This window comes from Aotus nancymaae, unplaced genomic scaffold (genome assembly GCF_030222135.1).
Source record: "Aotus nancymaae isolate 86718 unplaced genomic scaffold, 86718_ANA_hifiasm-v0.15.2.pri h1tg000139l, whole genome shotgun sequence".
In the NCBI taxonomy this organism is placed as follows: Eukaryota; Metazoa; Chordata; class Mammalia; order Primates; family Aotidae; genus Aotus; species Aotus nancymaae.
In genome coordinates this window covers 197,586-221,173 of record NW_026988554.1, presented here as the reverse complement: position 1 = coordinate 221,173, position 23,588 = coordinate 197,586, and the positions used below count along the sequence as shown (strand labels likewise).

General features: G+C 39.9%; 3 protein-coding genes across 3 annotated transcripts; 2 read left to right on the top strand and 1 right to left on the bottom strand.

The window, feature by feature from the left end:
- Positions 1-2,547: 2,547 nt before the first annotated feature.
- On the top strand, positions 2,548-23,474 carry LOC135272866 (killer cell lectin-like receptor subfamily F member 2). Its single transcript, XM_064371580.1, has 6 exons — positions 2,548-2,615; positions 5,984-6,081; positions 13,019-13,066; positions 20,307-20,455; positions 20,709-20,821; positions 23,411-23,474. Exons 1-6 carry the CDS (start codon positions 2,548-2,550, stop codon positions 23,472-23,474), a joined length of 540 nt encoding a protein of 179 aa, XP_064227650.1.
- On the bottom strand, positions 7,973-9,488 carry LOC110569375 (alpha-internexin-like). Its single transcript, XM_064371581.1, has one exon. The coding sequence runs from the start codon at positions 9,486-9,488 to the stop codon at positions 7,989-7,991; it is 1,500 nt and encodes a 499-aa protein (XP_064227651.1). The 3' UTR covers positions 7,973-7,988.
- LOC110569376 (mitochondrial import inner membrane translocase subunit TIM44-like) lies at positions 15,913-17,446 on the top strand. Its single transcript, XM_064371571.1, has one exon. It carries the CDS (start codon positions 15,918-15,920, stop codon positions 17,274-17,276), a length of 1,359 nt encoding a protein of 452 aa, XP_064227641.1. The 5' UTR covers positions 15,913-15,917; the 3' UTR covers positions 17,277-17,446.
- Positions 23,475-23,588: the final 114 nt, after the last annotated feature.

The window sequence follows — 23,588 nt, the reverse complement described above, 5'->3', positions numbered from 1 at the left end:
TTGGGAAATAAAAAAAAAAAGAAAAGAAAAGAAAAGAAAAAATAAAGAATATTTCACTAAGGAGCTGCTTGATATGCTAAGGAAAAATCCATGCATGTTGTCTGGAAACTTAACACATATTCTCGGAGAGGAGACTCATTGTGTTTTACCCAATCCCCAGACTTCAATGCAGTTAGTAGGCAAAGCTTTTCCCAGACCAGGAAGCACTCAACTGGAAAGGAGGTGGGCTGGGTCTCTTGGTGAAGGACGTTGTAACATGGCCACAGGTGTAATTATAACATTTATTCCCCAACACCTAAACCAGAGGAAACTTCAGTCATTTTTCTGAATGACTATATACTGGGAAAATACTGAGAACCTGTGATGGTTTCCGGCTTGTATTTACAAACAGAAATAACAAATATTTCTTTGCCACCTTGCCCAGGTGTATGTCAGCTCTCCTGATCTCTGTTATAAGATGGCCCAGAGAGAACTAAATCATCTTGATATAGCTGCCAACATGAAATACCTCAGAACTCGTTGCATACAATAGATTCATTACATTGATGCAATCGTGCTAACTATTCCTGGTGAAAGGCAAGCAGTAAACATTCTACATATTTTTATAAGATATTATGTCTACCAGAATGAAATTGATGCAACTTGACCACTTTGACCCAATGAACCCTAAAGTTACAACTGCACAGAAGCATTTGATCATAAACATCATTGTGGCATTTTGGAGACAAGGCCTGAGAAGTTCCAAAGAAGCTCAGTAAACTGCATGAGCAGATGACTCGGACTCCGATGGCACATGTTCACATTCCTTTGCTATCTCCATCTCAAACATACCTATGGTCCAGGTTGGGGGATGGGGAAGAGGGTTCTGTATGATCTTATACTGAAGTAGTTGAAAAAAGAGGTTTATCAGTGGATATGTAAAATATAGCAACTGGAAATAGATGCCATACTATAATCCCATTCAGGAGAAGACTGTGAAAGACAGAAGTGAAGGTAAATCTTCCCAGTGAACTGAAGTTTGGGTGATATGTCTGGTTGCTCACCTGACAGGAAGGATAAGCACTCAGAGAAATAATCTAAATTGTCTCATCAGAAATTAATAAGTGAGATGGCTTATCAGAAACTCAAAAAGAACTAAATAGAAAAATTAATGAGAAGCTAAGAGGTACATATAGAGATCATGCAGAAAGGACACAGAGTGTGTAAATATTTATTCCCATGTACATACTCACAAGTGACATCCGGTGTTGAGCAGGAGACTCAATAACCAGGTGGACACAACATGTGCTGTGGGAAATAGTTACTTTCCCCACATACTCTGGTGTTTAATCAATGAATTGATATTGAGTGGCCATGTAACAGAAACAAAACCAATAGTGCATGTGTGTGTGTGTGTGTGTGAGAGAGAGAGAGAGTTGTGTGTGTGTGTGTGTGAGTTAAGTAAAAAAAAAAATACATATATATATATATATATATATATAAAATAAGGAATGCGATTACGGAGGCTGGTAAGTCAAAATTCTGCAAGTGGGCATGGACATACTGGATACCTAGGAAGGCTCGTGTTTCAATTCAAGTGCAAAGTCTATTTATTGTCTGTAGAATCAGGAAAAGCCAATGTCGCAGATAACGTCTGAAGGCCATTGCTGGAGAATTCTTTCTCACTCAAGGAAGATAAGTCTTTTTGCTCTATTCAAACCTCCAGTTGACTCAGTGAGGCCCAAGCACATTACAGCAAGGCAAATCTGCTTTACTCAAAGGCCACCAATTTAAATATGAATCCCATCCAGAAACGCCCTCACAGAAATAAACAGAATGATGTTTGATCAAGTATCTGGACCCTCTGTGGCTTAGCCAAGTTGGCACAAAATATACTTCCACACCTACTGAAGGAAAATCTGTCAGGCATTTTCTGAAAAACAAACAAAGATATAAAAAAGTTAAAAAAGTTAAATTCTTTTAAAGCGATTCCTATTTTCACTAACTTGAGACTTCTTGATCATTTATTTTACTATTTTGTCCCATCTAACCATTGCTGTTTGGACCCTACGCATCAGATACGTCCCAAACAGCAAAATGACTATTTTAACTTTTTTTAATTTAAAATTTGAATTTTTATTTACCTAGAAATTTGTTTCGTTTTTTTAGAGATTATTTGGTTTATTTTATTTTTTCCCTTACTTGTTTACAAAAAATACGAAGGAAGGAAGTACGTCTGTCTTGTTCACTATTAAGTTTCTAATACACCACACGCAAGTGGCAGGTACACACAAGTCCATTTGTTGGAAAGAATAGAATACACTAGCTACCTTTATCTTGAAATACACAGAATTATAGCCAAATATTAACGAGCTTATGACCGTTTTCATTTACCAACACATCCTGTGTGGTTTTAGACGTCTGAGTCTGAATAAATTTTGACTATTTTTGGTCTTCCTTTTAGTTTCTTTTGGTATCTTGGGCGTAAGAGACATATCCAAGGTTGAGATTAGTTTCCATGTTCTTTGTGCTATCTTCTGGATAATAATGTATTAAACATTTGAAGAGATGGAGAATGAAGATGGGTATATGATGCTGAATTTCAAGAATCATTGTAAATCCAAGCAGAAATCTAAAAGAAGGAATATTGCCTCCCAGCCCCCCATTCAGTTTAAAATTGCATTATTCTTCTAGGAAGAGAATTATCTTTGAATATTTTTAACATCTTAAAACTGATCATAAGAAGAAATATAAAAATGGTCATAAATTGTCCAAGATAGATTATTTAGATTCATGAAAGCATCAACAATAAAAACGCGGCATTTTCAGAGCCATGAGGTAAGAGAAATGCTAATATGACTATGTATAATCCTGCGTGTTGTAGCATAAGAAAGAATATAACTTTCAAAGAAAAGGCTGAAAAATTGTGTTTTTACAGAAACTTCCTCCTACAAAACTTAAAGATTTTGGAAACACTTATGTTGGTATGGTATCTATGAAAACATGTTTTGCGAAGTTGCCTATTACAGTTGGAAGGTAAGATCTAGTGGTGGTGGTGGGAGTAACAGTGGTCCTGTAGTGTGTTACAGCTTAAAAAAGCATCTATATATTAGTTTTAATCTTCATAAAAGCTCTATAGGATTGGTAGAACAATCCACTGGGAATGAGAGAAGAGGGAGAAAAGAAAAATGTTAATCTTTGCTCCTTAGGGCTGCTCTGTGGTTGGTTTTTGCTTTTAAGGTCTGTTACAGGTTCTATAGACAAGTTTGATAAACAACATGCTGGTGCCTGAATTCAATTTGTCTAAAAGGAATTTAGAAAGCGATCTTGTTGAAATAGTCAAGACCTAAGTTAAGATGACATAGGCCAGAAATTCAGAATTACCAGCCACGTGGCAGTTCTGCCATATGTATCGAACATTCTGGTGTACTCTCATTTTATATCTAGCAAATGCAAACTTCCCCCCACCACCAAAAAAATGACACTTTTGTGATTATCTGAAGACTCAAGGTCTTTTTGTGTTTTAATATCATGAAACAATTGTTTACTTTTTCAATAGTAACTTACTTCCATGCAGCAAAAGCTAGTACCAATGATATTAAATTGACTGAGTCAGGCCAGGCACAGTGACTATTCCTGTAATCCCAGCACTTTGGGAAGCTGAGGCAGGCGGATCACCTGAGGTCAGGAGTTTGAGACCAGCCTGGCCAATATGGTGAAACCCTGTCTCTACTAAAAATACAAAAAACTAGCTGTGTGTCATGGCGTGTACCTGTAGTCCCAGCTACTTGAGAGGCTGAGCAGGAGAATCACTTGAACCAGGGAGCAGAGGTTGCAGTGAGCTGATACCATGCCACTGCACTCCAACCTGGGTGACAAGAGTGAGACTCCATATTAAAAAAAAAAAAAGAAAATTGAGTCAGACCCTATAGCCCACAGACTAAATGTACAGCTCTGGGAAGAAGCATTTAGTCTTCTTAAATCTCAGTACATTGATTTATAATAAGAAAAATCTACCCAATGATGCTTTTATGTGGATGTTAACTAAATTTACTATTTTTAATCTTTAAACTACTTTTCAATACACAAATATGTACAGAGACTTAAAATCTGAGTATTGATACATAAAATATAAGATAATATACATTTAAATTATAAATGAAGGATAGGGCTGGGAAAATAAATTGGGCCAGAAAGGTTACTGTAGGCATGTTTGTTCTTGTTATACATTTGCTTCTAAGCTTCCTTATTATTATTGAGATAAGGGAAGCCTGACTAGTTGTTCAATTCACATTGTGTATAAGATAAAGTGACACCTATTTCTCAAGATAGATATAATTAATCTTGATCCTAATTCAGAAAAAAATATTTTCCTGAGTTCTCATGAAGCACATAAAATAATACAATGATTGTTCTTGCAATAGTAGCATTAAAAGATTTTGAAGGGCAATTTGTTCATATAGCCCCATGTAAGCCAATGGCATCTAGCCAAGCATTGCTAGGGCAGGCCAGCATACTGCGCTTCAGGTACTCAGCTCTCTGTTCACTGGCTTTAAAGTCTCCCTCCCTGGCATGTATGGAATGAGCACTTGTTCTTTATCACCAGTTAACTGCAGATCCATATACCTATGATTGGTATTTCCTCATAAAATTACACAAATGTATTTTGATGATTTTCAGTTAAGTAGAAGTCTTTCTGTATTTCCTTGAACAGCAGAAATATCTACAAGTAAGAAAAAGAAAGAAAACTATTTTGGACTTAGTAATACAGACAACTGAGTGGTAAATTTCAAAAGGTACACTACATATAGTAAATTCTCTAAGTATATACTATAGAGCTAATCCGATGCAGTAAATCCATAAAACCTACTGAAGTAAGGCACCCACGCAGTAATTAGATATGAGAAACAGCACTTTTATTATGACTTAGAAGACAAACTTTTTGTGAAATGTACAACCAAGATGATGAAATTAAGTGCTTACTTATAGATAAAATAATAAAAACTAGGGAATAATTATCAGAGTATCTCAAATTACTTTGCTTTCTCTTTGGCCACTAGCCTGGCAAATCGGCTAGAATGATTCTAGATTGAGATGCTAATCATATGATGTCTGCATGTAAAAGGAACCTGTCATAATTCTGTGAAAAAAGTCTATACATCTAATTTAGTCAAAATTGCTAATATGTAGAAGAAAGTAGATAAAATTGAAAGAGGATTAATATATATATATATTCCTGTTTACCCTTTCTAGAGGTTACTTGTTTATTCCTCTGTAAGGAAACTATTCTTGTCAACTCTAATGCAATGAAATACTATAGCATAGATTCCTTGTAAGTATCATTAATTGGAGATCTAATACTGCCTAGGCTGAAACTGATTCCTGTCTAGAAAGCCAAATCCAGAAAAACATAATGTATCACATGTATAAGGTGAAATAAAATGTGAATATTCCCAGTATAGTGACTGGTATATACTAGAACTTTACTAGATATTTCTTTCCCTCTTTTATGTCTTACAGTGAGTCACTAAATTGAGTAAAACACATAATTGTGCCTGACATAGCTATGTATATTCTATATGTTATTCTTTCTATATAATTTACATATATAAAATAATGTATTATATACATTTACAGTGCATATATTTATATTTTATATATTAATATGTTATAATAAATATATATAATTTGTATAACTATATGTCATATTTATCTGTATGTATAATATATATGGAATTTAAGACATCATTTTTAGGTCTTCAAAAGCACCACCAAATAATTATCAAAGCCATCTCAGTACAATCCAAAACATTAAATAATAATAGTATCTCCTTGGTTTGGGATTATTGACTTTTTATCTTTAAATTTTCATTTCATCATAAATTCTAATGACATATCTAAAATGAACATGAATAATCTCTGTAATAAAAATGAAACAGAAAAATGTTTATAAAGTGAAAAATCACAAGAATTTAAAAATTCATGAAATAAAATTCAACATTTCAGATTTCGCCCTGTATCCACAATGTTATTGTCTTCTGCTCTTATTTGGATGCATTGCGATCCTTATTTTCATTATGACAGTGACTGACCTGTTCTGGCGTGAGTAATGAATTTGTATTTCTTTGAATATTTTCAGAAGATAAACGTTGATCTTTCATTCCTCTTAATGCCAAGATAAGACATACATTATAGCCCAAAACTGGTAAATTAAACTGACCAGCAGTATATGTCATATTATAAAATTATATTAAATTAAAAAAAATTAAATGCTTAAATGCAAAATTAGTATTTATTCTGCACCTTTTCTTTTTTTTTTTTTTTTGGTGGGATTTGTGTGACTTTTAATTTCTTATTTTACTAATGTCTTACAGTAAGTGTGAGGAGTAAAGATAGGGATGGGGTAAAGTTAAGGAAGAGAAAAGTATCTTTCAAGTTCCTTGAACTATTGAAGCATGTGCTAGGATAAGAAAGTTCAGTAAAAGCATCATATCCTTATCACCAGAGCTCTTTAAGGAGACACGGAAGAGAGACAGGGCAACTCTTCAGCTCTGGCAGAAGTGACTGCTGGACAGAGAACAAATCCTGCATCAGCCTTGGCACAAGTGAAACACTGGACAATGCAGATGCTACACAGTTGGGCAGATGAAGAGCTGACTGTCCAGAATCTACTTCTAGCAAGCGAGTAGGCGCATGCACACCCCTCCTCTGGTCTGAGTGTCTCTTCCTCTCCGGCAGGACCCCACCAACTGTGCAGCCATGGGGTAAATGTTGGGGAAGTCTTTTAGAAAAGAGAAAGATTTCTTTTTTATATTTGCTGGTGGTGTTGATTGACCAGAAGTGGTTTCTTTTACTTTGGGGCAATAGCATTGTGTTCTGGTGACAAAATATCCTATACTTAGTACTCGTAAAAGGCATAAGAGAGTGAAAGCAAGGTCTCTTTAGGACCTAGACTAGTGGGAAAGGGAATGAGTGGATTCTAAGGGTAAGGGCATGAAAAAGCTAATTCTATATCACCACAAATGAACTGACACATAAATGACACCTTGGCTTTTTCCACTCATAGAAACACTCACTTCTAGCTTATACTACTAAATCTAAGTTCAGCTTAATCGCAGTTTGGAATAACTATTTACTGAGCTTCTAGAGCAAAGGTGAAAAGCTACATCCTTAATAGTTTTTTTTTCTCCTAATTAAATGGATTTGTGGAAGCTGAAAGCCTAAAGTCTAGGGATTCTTTTCATTATTTTATTTGTTGGGGGAAACCCTTAAAATTCATCACTGCCATTTTTTTAACCTACAGGATTGAAAGAATATGAAATGGGCAGGGATGAGTCATTACACGAATCATAGACATGGTCAACATGCATCTAATTTTACCCACTGAGCAAAGAGAGCTAACAGGGGTAAGTTCTTTTGAGAAGAACCAAAATGTGTTTAAAAGGGAAGAATACTACATAGACTATTTTTTTTCCTGCATGGAAGAAAAGGATATATGGAATTGAGGGAGATGGAAAGTGTCCATTAAACAAACACCTATTATTTGTGAAACAGTTCTATCAGAGTGGAATTGGGTGTGGACCATTAGTTTATCTTTGGCAGTGATCTTATGTTTTAGGTATCTAGAGTAAGATTATTTAGCTGGATAATGGCTGGGTAGTGTGAATAATTTCAGTTCACAGCAAATGATGATGATCACAGATTTAGCACCTTAGTTTGTACTTCCTCTGCACCTGAATCATCAATCACTGTGAAGCATGAGCTGAAGGTCAGAAAGCTGTATTCTTAGATAACTCATCTGTGATTGCTCCAGGACTGCAGTTTACTTCAATCTAAGGGGTGGTTTTCTTATTAGAGAATGTAATTATTCAATACTAAATATGAGACTGAAGCCTTGAAGACATTTCATAGTGGTGTGGCAGGTGTTATGTTTCAGGAACAGGCTGTTTATCAAGTCAAATAATGCATATCATTCCCTCTTAAGCATTAACTCTTTCAAAGCAATGGAATTATATTTTTTGGCTCGAAATGGTGGTTTCTTCTATATTTGATTTCTCGGTTTTCTTAGTAGATATTACTGTCTCCTCTAATATTTCTTCAAAACTTTCCCCTATCTGGGAGGTTTTCTTAGAGGCTACCTTAGATGCCTCCTCCTCCTCTTCTTCTTTCTTAAGTGATAGCCCAGTGGATGAGACTTTGGAGGTTGTAGAACTGAGGATTCTAGATGGGAGCAGGTAACTTGGATTGGGAAGTGGATTGAGCCCTGAAATGCTTAACCCACTGGTGCTAAAACGTGTCTCTTCGCCTTCCAGCAGTTTCCTGTAAGCTGCTATCTCAATGTCAAGAGCCATTTTGACATTGAGCAAGTCCTGGTATTCCCGAAGGTGGCGTGCCATCTCACTCTTGGTGTTCCTCAGATCATTCTCTAGCTGCCCAATGCTATCCTGGTAGCCAGCCACCTCGGCATTGTGCCGCTCCTCCAGTTCCAGGATCTGCCTCTCCAAGGACTCGTTGGCCCCGCGCAGGCCCTCGATCTCGATGGTGCGCGCCTGCAGCTGGCGCCGGTACTCGTGGATCTCCTCGCGGCTGGCTCGGATGGCCTCGGTGCTGCGCGCCGCCTGCTCGTTCAGGTTGGCGAACTTGGACTTGTACCATTCCTCCGCGGACTGCAGGTTCTTGGCAGCCAGGGACTCATACTGGGCGCGGATCTCCCTCAGCGCAGAGCTCAGGTCTGGTTTAGCCACAGCCACGTCCACCTCGGCCGCGGCCTGCGACGATGCCTGCAGCGTGGCCAGCAGCTCGGCTACCTCCTCGTCGTGCACCTGGTGCACGAAGGCCAGCTCGTCCAGCAGCGACTCCACCTTCTTCTCCAGGTCCAGGCGGGCCAGCGTGGCGCCGTCCACGTCGCGCTGCTGCGCCTTCAGGGCGCGCTCGGCACCTTCGCGACCGCGGCTCTCCTCCTCGCAGCGCGCCCGCAGCCGCTGCACCTCCTCGGCCAGGCCGTCGCGCTCCAGCAGGGCCTGCGCGCGCGCCGAGCTCGCCTCCTCCAGCTGCGCGCGCAGGTCGCGCAGCTCGCGTTGGAAGAGCTCGCCGACGCGCGACGGCTCGGCGTGGCGCTGCCGCAGCGCGGCCAACTCGGCCTCCAGCGCGCGGTTCTGCGTCTCCAGCTGATGCACCTTCTCGATAAACACCGCGAAGCGGTCGTTGAGTCCCTGCAGCTGCTCCTTCTCGTTGGTGCGGATGATCTTGTACTCGTTGGTGCGCGCCGCCGCCTGGCTCAGGTCCAGCCCGTCGGATGCCGGCGGCCGGCGATAGGCCAGGCCGAGGCCGAGCGACGAGGCCGAGGAGCAGGCGGTCGAGGAGGCCACATTGCTGCGGGACAGGGACTGCGAGCGGAAGCCGCCCGCGCCGCCGGCCCCGGAGAGGCGCGCGGACAAGCGGGAGCCGTCCCCGAACACCTTGCGGTAGGAGGAGGAGGAGCACAGGTAGTGCTCCGAGCCGAAGCTCATGGTGTCGGGATCCGGGCCGGGCGTGCGGCTTCGGCTGGAGCTACAGAAGAAAGGCTATTCTGCACCTTTTCTTATAAAGAACCCCCAATAGGGCCGGGCACGGTGGCTCACGCCTGTAATCCCAGCACTTTGGGAGGCCGAGGCGGGTGGATCACGAGGTCAACACATCGAGACCATCCTGGTCAACATGGTGAAACCCCATCTCTACTAAAAATACAAAAAATTAGCTGGGCATGGTGGCGCGTGCCTGTAATCCCAGCTCCTCAGGAGGCTGAGGCAGGAGAATTGCCTGAACCCAGGAAGCGGAGGTTGCGGTGAGCTGAGATAGCGCCATTGCACTCCAGCATGGGTAGCAAGAGCGAAACTCCTTCTCAAAAAAAAAGAACCCCCAAGAGAGGTTGACTTTGTTATCTTATAATAAAAATTTAGTAATTTTTTTCTAAAAGAGTATATGCTCATTGATATTGCTTTGTGAGATCACTATTTAAATAGTTTTTCTAAGACCCCTTTGAAACCCTTTTAGGTAGACTTCCAGACTTTTTTCTTCCTGAAGTGGTATTTATATGTGTATGCTGTAGCTATACTATTTGAACAACCAAAGAAATTCATAGTCTCTCTGATTTTTTTGTCTTGCCTTTAAGCCTGTGAGCTAAAATGAGTACTGTCTTACATATAACATGAGAGGAAATAGATTTTAGGGGCTTTTGAGATGAGATTTCCAAAAATAGGTGAGTCCTAAAGCAACTTCTTTTGGGTAGAAGATTCTTTACTTCTTAGTAAGAAGTATTTTTGTATTGGGCAATTGGGCAATTTTGTGTTTTTCCTAATACAACAAGGGAAAATGTCAGACTTTTCTCAGACCAAATATGTATTCTACTTAATGTATTTTTTCTCTGAATATCAATCATATACCTCAAATGTGTTCAATGCTATACTGAAATCAATTACTAATAACCTGAAAAATTTCACTTATCTAACATTGAATGTTAAACAATTATTTTTTAGTTCTTATGAATCTAGCTAAGTAGGTATTGCTTTCTGTTAACCAGCAATCCTAAGAAGTTGAATTCACTGTACTAATTATTATGGCTTTAAAAATGCTCCTAAAATTCAGGAGTAGACAGTTGCTTGTTAGACACTGAGTATGATCTTTACAGGCCAACATGCTCTCTTGTAAATCAGTTTTCTCTTCAACAAAGTATAAATGGTAAAATGACATAAATGATGCAATAATTTTTTTTAAGAGAAATGCTATTGGGAAGAAATCAATAAAATTTGACATGTTGATGAATTACTAGTTGGAAAAATATTTTTTCTAGCCATATTATTTATTCTAATAAACTAGTAGCAATTACAATATGTGTGCTTCTATAAAATTTGTCCTTGGATTTTGACCCATTTAAAATTTTTCCACGGCTTCCAGTCAAAATGGAGTATTGACTGTGAATATTTAAATCTCCTCTCTCACAAGAATCTATCCGTAGAACGAGAAATGATAACAAAATAGAATAAATTAATTAAAGCACATAGAATGGAAAGGGGAGAAAATTTTTTTAAAAAATGAAAGCTGGATGGAATAATGCTACTGGATAAATCAGTAGAGAGAACCTTAGTTCAAAGAAAATGTAAAAGACAGCTGCAGTGTAGATGGAAGCTGTTCATCATGGCTAAGCTCAGTCAGGGCTCCATTGCATAGAGGAGAGTCAGAGGGTAAATGAAGGTCTAAAACAAGGTAATTCTTGAATACATACAATGCTTATTGGCAATTAAATTTGAAAATAAAATAACCTTTGAAACCAAAAAAAAATGAAGCAAAGTAATTAAGCGAGACTTTCTAAGCCATGCTCTTTCAGATTGGTGCTTTGTCAATCTGTTGGTCCATTTACACAGTGGCTTTTACCCCTATATCGTGCAAAATAAAATAAAATAAAATAAAATAACCTCTAAAACAGTGAGATATACAGATAGAACTAGCTAGAGCTCCTGCTTTATGGACTGGTGGTTGGTGCAATAAGATGTATATCCCTTTGTTTTGGTTCTGGAGTGAGAGAGGGGAGTAGTGTATAGGTCTACTATGTAGCTTGGTTATTTCTTATGCCCTTTCTTCTGAAAAGTCATGGTAGCTAACCAAATATCCCAGACCATAGAGCAAAATGTCAGGAAAAAAACCCATAAATAAATATAAGAGGCTATCTTAGACAGAAAACCAAAATTCACCTGTTTATCCAGGAAGGTCAATAGCTCTTTTAATGAACTTCCAGAAGAAAAAAATACGTGGAAAAAAAAAGTAGACATAAAATAATGAAAAAGTGATATAAACCATTTTTCAAGAGTAAAAGGGAAACCAAAAAACTGACTTTTCAGCTTATAAGAACCCACTAAGTTCAGAACAGGACACCAAAATAGATAACACATAGAAAGAGATGATAGGTAGGTAGGTAGATAGATAGATAGATAATTTCAGAACACTATGAGTAAAAACATAATCCTAAAGGAAGGTTTTACATAAATATTTAGTTTTCCCCAAAGCAAATTAGCATCAGTTTTTTAATTTTTTTTTTTCAATATTTTTTGAGACAGAGTTTCATTCTTGTTGCCCAGGCTGGAGTGCAATGGTGCTATCTCAGCTCACCGAAACCTCTGCTTCTAGGGTTCAAGTGATTCTCCTGCCTCAGCCTCCTGAGTAGGAGGCTTACAGGCATGTGTCACCATGCTGGCTAATTTTGTATTTTTAGTAGAGACAGGGTTTCTCCATGTTTGTCAGGCTGGTCTCGAACTCCCGACCTCAGGTGATCCACCTGCCTTGGACTCACAAAGTTCTGGGATTACAGGCATGAGCCACCACTCCCAGCCAGCATCAGATTTTTCAATGTACCTAAAAACACTCTACTGTACCAATGCCTTCAAAGTTTTAACTTAGATTTAAAGCAAGAGTAATCAAATAAATATTTTTCCTAGTCATTCTTTTGGAAAAACAATAGCAAAAAAGAACATGGGAGGTGGGTGGCTAATTTTAGATAGAATGAAGCTGGCCCAAGAATATAATTAAAAGACTTTTCAAATTAACGACTGTTGTATGTTCCTAGCCAGCAGTGAATTCTGTCCATATGAAAACAAACTATAAATAATGCAACTAGGAAGCTGAAGGAACTTGATGGTCAAAAGATTTTTTTTTTGGTCTGCAACAAGGACAAATAAGATCAAGGCTAGGTGCTGGAGCCCATGCCTGTAAGAACATCAATTTAAAAGACCATTAAAAAAAGAAAATAATATACAAAAATGTAACATCATATATGAAGTCTAAGATTGCATGTATTATTTAGAATTGTGATTTGCACTTAAAGGAGTGAAAACAGATATGGGGAAAAGTAGTTAAATCTGGGGAGGAAGAGGAGTGGCTGCATAGGAGAAGAGAAACTCACAATTTTTATTAGCATGCCTTCGTTTTGTGCTGGTATCGTAGTATCATGTATCTAGATTGCTTGTAATTTTTAAATGTTTCTCATATCTTTTCTTCGCACTGAATACAGATAAAAAAATGGATTTCTCTCAGAATGTAAATATCAGCAGTCTATCAGGTGATGCTCTTTTTGTTTGTTATATGCTACTCGTAGGGATAAATGTAGTTTTGACTTCCTGCATTCACTCACGTTACACACTATGGGACTGAAAAGGACATCCTCTTCCTCAGTGCCACTGCTGCATATCAAATGGTTGAAAGGAAGGAGGGTTATGGTGATTTCTACAAGGAAGAAAATGGGGTTTTTCCTAGTGAGTCAGCAACAGGATGATAGTGGATTTCCTGCCACGTATTTATCAAGCATCCTATGATAGGTGTGACGTGTAATGGCTGTGGGCTGTAGTGGGAAGCCTGTGGGCTTGGGATAGACCTACGTTTGAATCAAGAGATTTCAGGCAACTGGTCACATGAATTTAGGCAAATTAAACATCAGTTTTTTAAATTTTCAAATGAGGATATTATAATAATAACTATATCATAGAATGTTTCATGTAGATTGAACAAACCGTGATGATTAATTTTCTGTGTCAACTTGGCTAGGCCATACACCCAGACAGTTTGTGAAATACCAGCCTAGATGTCACTGGGAAGATATGTTTTAGATGAAATTGGATTTTACATTTGTAGATTTTGAATGAAATGGATTATCTTCCATAATGTGGGTTGGTCTTATCCAATCAGCTGAGTCTTAGCAAAACTACTGAGGTCCCCAAAGGAAGAGGGATTTTGGCCTCCAGACTGCCTTCAGAATGAAGATATAATATCAATTATTCTTTTCAGACTGAAGATATAATATCAGGTTTTTAACCTGAGGGCCTGTTCTATACATTTTGGACTTGCCTGCCCCCACAATTACATGAGCCAATACTGTAAATCTCTCTCGCACACACACACACACAGACACACACACACAAATGCCATTGGTTGTGGCTAAGGAGAACTCTGACTAATACAGTAATACAGTGTGGAGGCAGTATAGTGCAGTGGATGAGAACATAGGCTGTACATAAAAAAGGATGAGTTTGTGCCCTTTGCAGGGACATGGATGAAGCTGGAAACTATCATTCTCCGATAACTGACACAAGAACAGAAAACCAAACACCACACGTTCTCACTCATAAGTGGGTGTTGTACAATGAGAACATATGGACACAGGAAGGGGAACATCACACACCAGGGCCTGTTGGGGGGTAGGGGGTTAGGGGAAGATAGCAGGGGGTGGGGGGGATTGGGAAAGGCTAACATTAGGAGAAATACCTAACGTAGATGATGGGGGGATAGATACAGAATACCACCATGACACGTGTATTCCTACGTAACAAACCTGCACTTTCTGCATGTGTATCCCAGGACTTAAAGTGCAATAATTAAAAAAGAAAAAAAAGAACATAGGCTGTAGAACTAAGCTAGCAGGGTTAGAATTTCAGTTCTGATATTTATATGTTGTATCAGTATGTAGAGGTAAACAATCTCTATATACTTCAATTTCTTCATCAGTAAACTGGGGGTAATAATGACACCTACTTAATAAGGTTTTATTTTATTATATACTTAAATTTTTATTATATAAATATAAAGTAAGAGTGAATTACCTTTCAAATTACCTGTTTGAAAGGTACAATATTTTCCATCTCCACATCAATATTTTCCATCCCTATCTCCACCATCATCACTCCCCCAAGCTAGATTATATTAAAGTAGTGACTAGATCTCATACCCTTTAATATTTAAATACTTCAGTATGTGAATCTTACAGCTAAAGATGCCTTTTGCTATAACACAATCAATATCACTGCAACTCCTGCATTTGTTTTTGATTGGTATATAACAAATTATCACACACTCAGCAGTTTAACAACATATACTTGTTACCACACAGTCCCCACGAGTTGGGAGTCACGGCGCAGTTTAATTAAGTCCTCTGCTCAGGGTCTGACAGGGAGTGCAGTGTAGATGTGATGCTGGCCAGACCACCCACCTTTCTGGAGCTGAGGTTCCTCTTCCAAGCTCTCTTTTATGGTGCTGGAACAATTATGTGTGGTTGTAGGATATAGGTTACCGCTTTCTTCCTGGCTTTCAGCCGTAACTCCTCTAAGCTTCTGGAGGCCTCTGTATTTCTTTGCCATGTGTCTCTCTCATACACCCCCTTGAAACATGGAAGCTGAATTCTTTAAAGGCAACAGGAGTTCTCTTTCTGTTCAGTGAAGGCTTCAGCCCTCTTTCAAGGACTTACATCTGATTAAGTCAGACCTACTTGGGATAGTCTTTCTATAGATTAACTCAAAATCAACAGACTGGGGACTCTTCTTTTCTTTTGTTTTCAAAATCCTGTCATCTTGCTATCTAATATAGCCTGATTATGTGAGTGACATTCCATTATATTCACAGTTTTACCCATAGTCACGAAGGAATTACAAAGGTCATGTGCACCAGAGGCTGGATCTAAGGGGCCATTTTGGAATTCTGTCTACCACAATTCTTAACAAAATTAGCAATAACTTCTTAATATCCTCTAATAGCATTAAAATGTCTTTCTTTTCTTTTCATTGGATTTCTAACAATTATAATCAAAGACTTTAATTGCATTTGGTTAATATGCCTCTTGAATGTATAGACCAGTTACAGAATATGCCTCTTTTAATTTATAGATCCTCGTCTCCTCCTTTTATTTGTTCTTTGCCATTTATTTGTCAAAAGGTAGGTCATGGTTGGGCACAATGTCTTATATTCTGAATTTTCCTTTTCATACTTCTCTGGTATCGTTTAGCCAACAAACATATGAAAAAATGCTCATCATCACTGGTCATTAGAGAAATGCAAATCAAAACTACATTGAGATACCATCTCACGCCAGTTAGAATGGCGATCATTAAAAAATCAGGAGACAGAAGCTCACACGGTCCTTCGACATGGCGGCGGCGGCGCTGCGGAGTGGCTGGTGCCGCTGTCCGCGGAGATGCCTCAGCAGTGGAATCCAGCTTCTTTCCAGTCACAGCCTACCCCATGGGTCCGCCTGTCAGATGCGCCAGCCGGGCGGAGAGCTGCCACTGTCCAAATCATATTCTTCTGGAAACAGAAAAGGCTTTCTGTCCGGCTTGCTAGATAATATCAAACAAGAATTAGCCAAAAACGAAGAAATGAAAGAAAGTATAAAAAAATTCCGCGATGAAGCCAGGAGGCTGGAAGAATCAGATGCGCTCCAGGAGGCCAGAAGGAAATACAAAACCATGGAGTCAGAAACGGTGCGGACGAGTGAGGTGCTGCGGAAGAAGCTGGGGGAGCTGACAGGCACCGCGGAGGAGAGCCTTCATGAAGTCAGTAAACGTGATCTCGGCCGGGAAATCAAGGAGGGTGTGGGGGAAGTGGCCAAGACCGCCAAGCAGTCAGCCGAGTCGATGTCCAAAGGCGGGGAGAAGCTGGGCAGGACGGCGGCCTTCAGAGCCCTCTCCCAGGGGGTGGAGTCCGTGAAGAAGGAAATTGACGGCAGTGTCCTGGGGCAGACAGGGCCCTACCGAAGGCCCCAGCGACTCCGGAAGAGGACGGAGTTTGCAGGAGAGAGGTTCAAGGAGGAGAAAGTGTTTGAACCAAACGAGGAGGCCCTGGGAGTCGTTCTGCACAAGGACTCCAGGTGGTACCAGCAGTGGAAGGACTTCAAGGAGAACAACGTGGTGTTCAACCGGTTCTTCGAGATGAAGATGAAGTACGACGAAAGCGACAATGCGCTCCTCCGGGCATCCCGGGCCCTGACGGACAAGGTCACCGACCCGCTCGGGGGCCTGTTCTCAAAGACAGAGATGTCGGAGGTACTCACGGAGATCCTCCAGGTGGACCCGGCCTTCGACAAGGACCGGTTTCTGAAGCAGTGTGAGAATGACATCATCCCCAACGTCCTGGAGGCTATGATTTCTGGAGAGCTTGACATTCTCAAAGACTGGTGCTATGAAGCTACTTACAGCCAGCTGGCCCACCCCATCCAGCAGGCCAAGGCGCTGGGCCTCCAGTTCCATTCTCGCATCCTAGACATCGACAACGTTGATCTGGCCATGGGCAAGATGATGGAGCAAGGGCCGGTGCTGATCATCACCTTCCAGGCTCAGCTGGTGATGCTGGTCAGGAACCCCAAAGGCGAAGTGGTGGAGGGCGACCTGGACAAGGTGCTGCGGATGCTGTACGTGTGGGCGCTCTGCCGAGACCAGGACGAGCTCAACCCCTACGCAGCCTGGCGGCTCCTGGACATCTCAGCCTCCAGCACAGAGCAGATCCTCTGAGTATGGCCCGGAAGCCAGGGAGCCCCAGGCTGGGTCATCAGGCGCAGAGGCACCGTGACACCACCTGTGGCAACTCCAGACCTCTGGGAACAAGACTGCAGGCTCTGCCCCCAGCTCTGCCACAACGGCTGGAAGACCAGCTGGCCCGGGAGTGGGTGGCGGGCAGCTGCTGGAGATACTCTCCCTGCGACTGGAGACACTCCCCCCAGGGCCAGCCCCTGCCCTGTCGCTCTGCTCTGCAGGGGTTCCGGACCTGGTCACCTGGGGTGCACACAGGCCACATAGTGCCAAGAGGCTCCAGGGACTCTCCCAGCAACAGGGTGGGACCTGGGCCCCACCACTCAGTGGCCCACTGGCCATCTCAGCCAAGCCACTTTAGGTCCATTTTTTATTTTAACAATGCTCTTCCAACCTGTGCATAAGCCTGAGATTTGAAAAAGAATAAAACACCGAAGTGCAGAAGAGAAAAAAAAAAAAAAAAAATCAGGAGACAACAGATGCTGGAGAGGATGTGGAGAAATAGAAACACTTTTACACTGTTGGTGGGAGTGTAAATTAGTTCAACCATTGTGGAAGACAGTGTGGTGATTCCTCAAGGACCTAGAAATAGAAATTCCATTTGACCCAGCAATCCCATTACTGGGTATATATCCAAAGGATTATAAATCGTTCTACTATAAGGACACATGCACACGAATGTTCATTGCAGCACAGTTTACAATAGCAAAGACCTGGAACCAACCTAAATGCCCATCGATGATAGACTGGACAGGGAAAATGTGGCACATATACACCATGGAATATTATGCAGCCATCAAAAACGATGAGTTCATGTCCTTTGTAGGGACATGGATGAACCTGGAAACCATCATTCTCAGCAAACTGACACAAGAACAGAAAATCAAGCACCGCATGTTCTCACTCATAGGTGGGTGTTGAACAATGAGAACACATGGACACAGGGAGGGGAGCACACTACACACTGGGGTCTGTTGAGGGGAAATAGGGGAGGGGACAGCGGGGGGTGGGGAGTGGGGGAGAGACATCATGTCAGATATAGGTGATGGGGAGGAAGGCAGCAAATCACACTGCCACGTGTGTACCTATGCAACAATCTTGCATGTTCTTCACATGTACCCCAAAACCTAAAATACAATAAAAAAATAAAATAAAATAACATAAAAAACTCTACAAAATTATTTTTAAAACTAAATGCCTATAAGATGCTTAGAAACCTGCCTGGTCCACGACAACAGCTGTATGTGTATGTTGTTATTATTATGTACAGCATCTAAGAGAGCAACTGATGCAAAGTATTGTTCAATAAATGCTTTTCTGAATTTTCATCCTGTATTTCTTCTTCTTATAGAAGATAGCACTTAAAGCTGAGTTACCGACAATAACTCTTTTGGACAGTTAGTGTCCACATCTTGCATCTTTTGGTGTTTGACCATGCTACACTGATCATTTGGAATATTTTTATCGTGTTTTGCAGCACTGCAGTAGTACTTCATTGACCAGTCTGTCAATATCTACATAATAAAATTATTTCATCTAAATGACAGCTTCTCACTAATAATCATTAATAAATATCCCCTCTCAAATCGTAACTTGAGAGGTAAATTAGAGGTCATTTTATACCTTTTAGCAAACAACTATGTATTTGTACAACTGAAATTACAATTCAGTTATCTTGAATCTTTTCACATTTTTTTTAAATTATAATTTTTCAGTATTGGCAACACTTGCCTTCACATAGCATGTATTAATGAGTTAAGAATATGTATGAAGTTTCATAAATCTAAATTTAGGTCATAATAACCTTCTTCAAGTTATATCTGCTCAGGTTACTTTTTTAGGCTTGGCTGGACATATAATTTCCAAAATTAATTTTTAAATAAAATTTTAGGCTTATAGTTGATATACTAAAATATTAACAGTGAAAATATGACATGCTTTAACTTAGAAATATTTAATCCGACCATTCAACATTCAACAACAATCATTTATTACATACAAAGTGCTGAATGATAAGAGATTCAAAGATCAATATGACAGTCCCATCTCACAAACCTTTCAATCATGTGGAAGATATGGAGATGTTTACAAGTGACTAGGATGTCAACTATTTGTCGTTTGCTTTAGCAAAGATATCAGTTATAATACCTAAGTGTTGAGTTTTACAGACAGCAGAAATTGACTGGTTCAAGGCTTCCTTTTTGAGGTGGAAATATAATTGTACATTAAAGAAAAAGTGGGTAAAGAAGGAAGAGGAGGCTATTCAAGACTAAGGTATGAATGAAAAGCACAGGAGAACAAGTACCCAATGCACCAGTAATAGTAAGTAATCTCTCAGACATGAAATACAGGTTGCAAAGACAATCTTGAAATGTCAAAGGACTTAGAACCAGATAGTGGAGGAAATTAAACAATAAGCTTTTACTTTTTCAGTTGGTAATTAACTGTCAAAAATGTTATAATTTGCTTCATCTGATTATGGGGATCAGAATACACAGACTTTGTTCTCCCCTACTCCATCATCCAAAACCCTGTCCAATTCCAGGAAATAGACAGGTTAGGAAATTATTTTCATTTTATAGAACTGCTTCTTTAATGACAAAAAACGAGTTGGGGCTGGGCGCGGTGGCTCACGCCTGTAATCCCAGCACTTTGGGAGGCCGAGGCGGGTGGATCACGAGGTCAACACATCGAGACCATCCTGGTCAACATGGTGAAACCCCATCTCTACTAAAAATACAAAAATTAGCTGGGCATGGTGGCGCGTGCCTGTAATCCCAGCTACTCAGGAGGCTGAGGCAGGAGAATTGCCTGAACCCAGGAGGCGGAGGTTGCTGTGAGCCGAGATCGCGCCATTGCACTCCAGCCCGGGTAACAAGAGCGAAACTCCATCTCAAAAAAAAAAAAAAAAAAGAGTTGGAAAACTGTTTTCCAAGAAATCACATTTGATAATATTTATATCTTCCCAATTGGCTATAAAGTTTAATTAATTTTACCCTATGTTTTCTTCAGGACATAATTATCTGTGCCCAAATGATTGGCTGTTGAACCAAGGGAAATGTTACTGTTTTTCAACTTCTTTTAAAACCTGGAAAGAGAGTCAGCGTGATTGCACACAGCTACAGGTGCATTTACTGGTGATTCAAAATTTGGATGAGCTGGTGAGAAATCAAAAACAGGATCTAACTGCACAAGGAAAACTTGCTAGGTGCAGGTTCACTGTCTAAGAAGCAAGGGAGGTTACTGTCATTGCTTTTGAACATGTGTTAGCCATAAGGTAGTTACTATTGTTTATGAAAATGCTAATGTATATAAAAATATATTTTATTAATGCCTGGCACAGAGATTTACTCTGTAGAAGACATCCAATTTGTTTAAACACATAAATGAATAAATACACCATTTTCTCTGCAGAAGTTCATACAGAACAGTTTAAAACCTGGGCATTTTGGTTGGATTGGATTACATGTTACATCCCAGGGAAACCTATGGATGTGGCTAGATGAACACTTTTTAGTTCCACAACTGTGAGTAATTATGTGTAAGGGAGGGGTGAGGATGTTTATTTATAGAATTAGTTTTTAAACACGCTCCCTTACTTTCCATTCCTTTTGTCCTGCTTTCTCCACTTTCCCTCATCTTTAATTTTGTTTTCTTTTTTTTCTCCTTTCTAGCTCTCTCTTTTCTTTTTTCCTTCCCCCTACCTTTTGTCTTTTTGCTTCCTCTCTTCTTTTACATTAATTGATTTTGAAAAACGGGGAAGGAAAGTATTTGTCACCTGGCCTTTTAATTGTCCAAAATTCATAATAATTTTTAAATTTCTAAACTTATTTAAATCTCATTTGAAATCATATGCAAATCTTTTTATGTGGTAAATGCAAAGACAAAATTCACCTGTAAATAAAAGCAGCTGGAATATGTAGAAAGGTCTGAAGTTGAAATCAGAAAACGTGAATTTAAAAATCTGGCCTTCAGGCCGGGCGCGGTGGCTCATGCCTATAATCCCAGCACTTTGGGAGGCTGAGGTGGGTGGATCATGAGGTCAAGAGATCGAGACCATCCTGGTCAACAAAGGGAAACCCTGTCTCTACTAAAAATACAAAAATTAGCTGGGCATGGTGGCACGTGCCTGTAGTCCCAGCTACTCGGGAGGCTGAGGCAGGAGAATTGCCTGAACCCAGGAGGTGGAGGTTGCAGTGAGCCGAGATCGTGCCATTGCACTCCAGCCTGGGTAACAAGAGTGAAACTCCATCTCAAAAAAATAAATAAATAAAAATTTTGGCCTTCAGAAATTCAACTAAACATGTTGATCCTTCCTTCCTTCCTTCCTTGCTTCCTTCCTTCCTTCTTCCTTTCTTTTTTCAGCAGAGCCTTGATCTGTGGCCCAGCCTGGAGTGCAGTGGCATGATCATAGCTCACTTGATAATGCAAGTCTTCCGCCTCAGCCTCCAGAGTAGCTAGAACTACAGATGTGTACCAATACACCTGTATTGGCTGTTTGTATGCTTTGTAGAGATGGGTTTTCTCCATGTTGCCCAGGCTGGTTTCCAACTCCAAACTATCACCCACCTCAGCCTCCTGAAGTGCTGAGATTACAGGTGTGAGCCACCACTCCCAGCATGATACCTGTACATCAGTATAAAAAGAGCAATGGTACTTTCTTTACATTGTTCTTATGTGAACAACATGAGGTATTGCATGTAAGGGTGCTTTAACATTCTGAAGTGTCACATTTAGACGTTTTCTTCTGTGCTTTCATTTACTAGTCATATTACCAGAACATTTGAGATGTGGTAAGTTTGGAGCAAAGAACATGGAGTGATAGTTCATTTCAGTTGATAGTTATCTACTTCTAGGTACATCTATTCTACATTTATTATCGTCCTTTGTAAACATAAAACTAACATATGAAGTTGTATACATTTCCTGGACCTGCTTTTAATACAATCTTTGGAAAATAAGTAATATTTCTTACTAATTTTTATTATAATTTGTATTATTTTTATTTTGTTTTACTTTTTTGGAAACTAGTATTACTATAAAGGTAACATATCCCTTTGAAAAGCTTTTCTCTTATCATTTAAAGGAAACAACACACATGCAGGTGGTTATAATAGTGTTCAGTTTGTATTTTCTTAAATTATCATTAGTAACTAGAAAAAATAGTTTATGAAATAGCTCTCTTCAAGTCATTCAATTCATACATCATGCATCGTCCTACCTTACATTGTGGAAGTTATATAAGAAATTTAAGAGTCATCTAATAGTTTTTACTTTGACTTAAACAAAATCCTGGGTGGCTGCCTCTCAACTCAACATTGTTATAGCGTATCTATCACTGTGTAGTTTTTATTGAAAACATTTATTTTGGCATCTACTTACCATATACAAAATTATTTATGCTGCTATGTGGAAAATGAATAGATGGGAGACAAAATTGAAACTATGGAGGTCAGTTCGAAGGCTATGTCTAGAGATGAGGGAGAGATAATGGTAGCTTGAGTCTAAATTGAGAAGCTGGGAGAAGTGAATGGATAGAAGGGATAATCTGGGACTAGAATACTCAGGTCTTGCAGGTACATACAATGAGAGGTTTGAGAGGTAAGGAAGAAGCTGGGATGTCTTCTAGTCTAGCTTGAGCTTGCATGGCATTGTTAGTAAGATAGGAAAGAGGAGAAGAGGCTGCATTAGCAATGAAAATTCCATTCTAAAACATGTGTAAAATGTTGGCTGCTGAAGAATTACCTATAAAAGTTTGGCTGGAGAAAACTTTAAAAGATGCTAACATCGGGCCAGGCCCAGTGGCTCATGCCTGTAATCCCAGCACTTTGGGAGGTCAGGAGATCGAGACTAACCGGACCAACATAGTGAAACCCCATGTCTACGAAAAATACAAAAATTAGCTGGGTGTGGGGGCACATGCCTGTAATCTCAGCTACTTGGGAGGCTGAGGCAGGAGAATAGCTTCAACCAGGGAACAGAAGGTTGCAGTAAGCTCAGACACGACTGCACTCCAGCCTGGCGACAGAGCGAGACTCTGTCTCAAAAAAAAAAAAAAAAAAAAGATACTATCATCATTTTAAGATAGATGCTCAAAAATCTTTTCTTTATCTCAGGTTTTCGGTGATTGGACCAACTGATGACAGAAGCCGTTATCACAGGAAAGCAGGTGTATTCTGAAGACTGTGGCTCCACATTTAATGGCATTTGCCAGAGAGATGCGAACTTGACACACAATAGAACCAGTAGTGTGTAAATGTACAACAAAATGTAGAAATACTTTACATGTTAAAG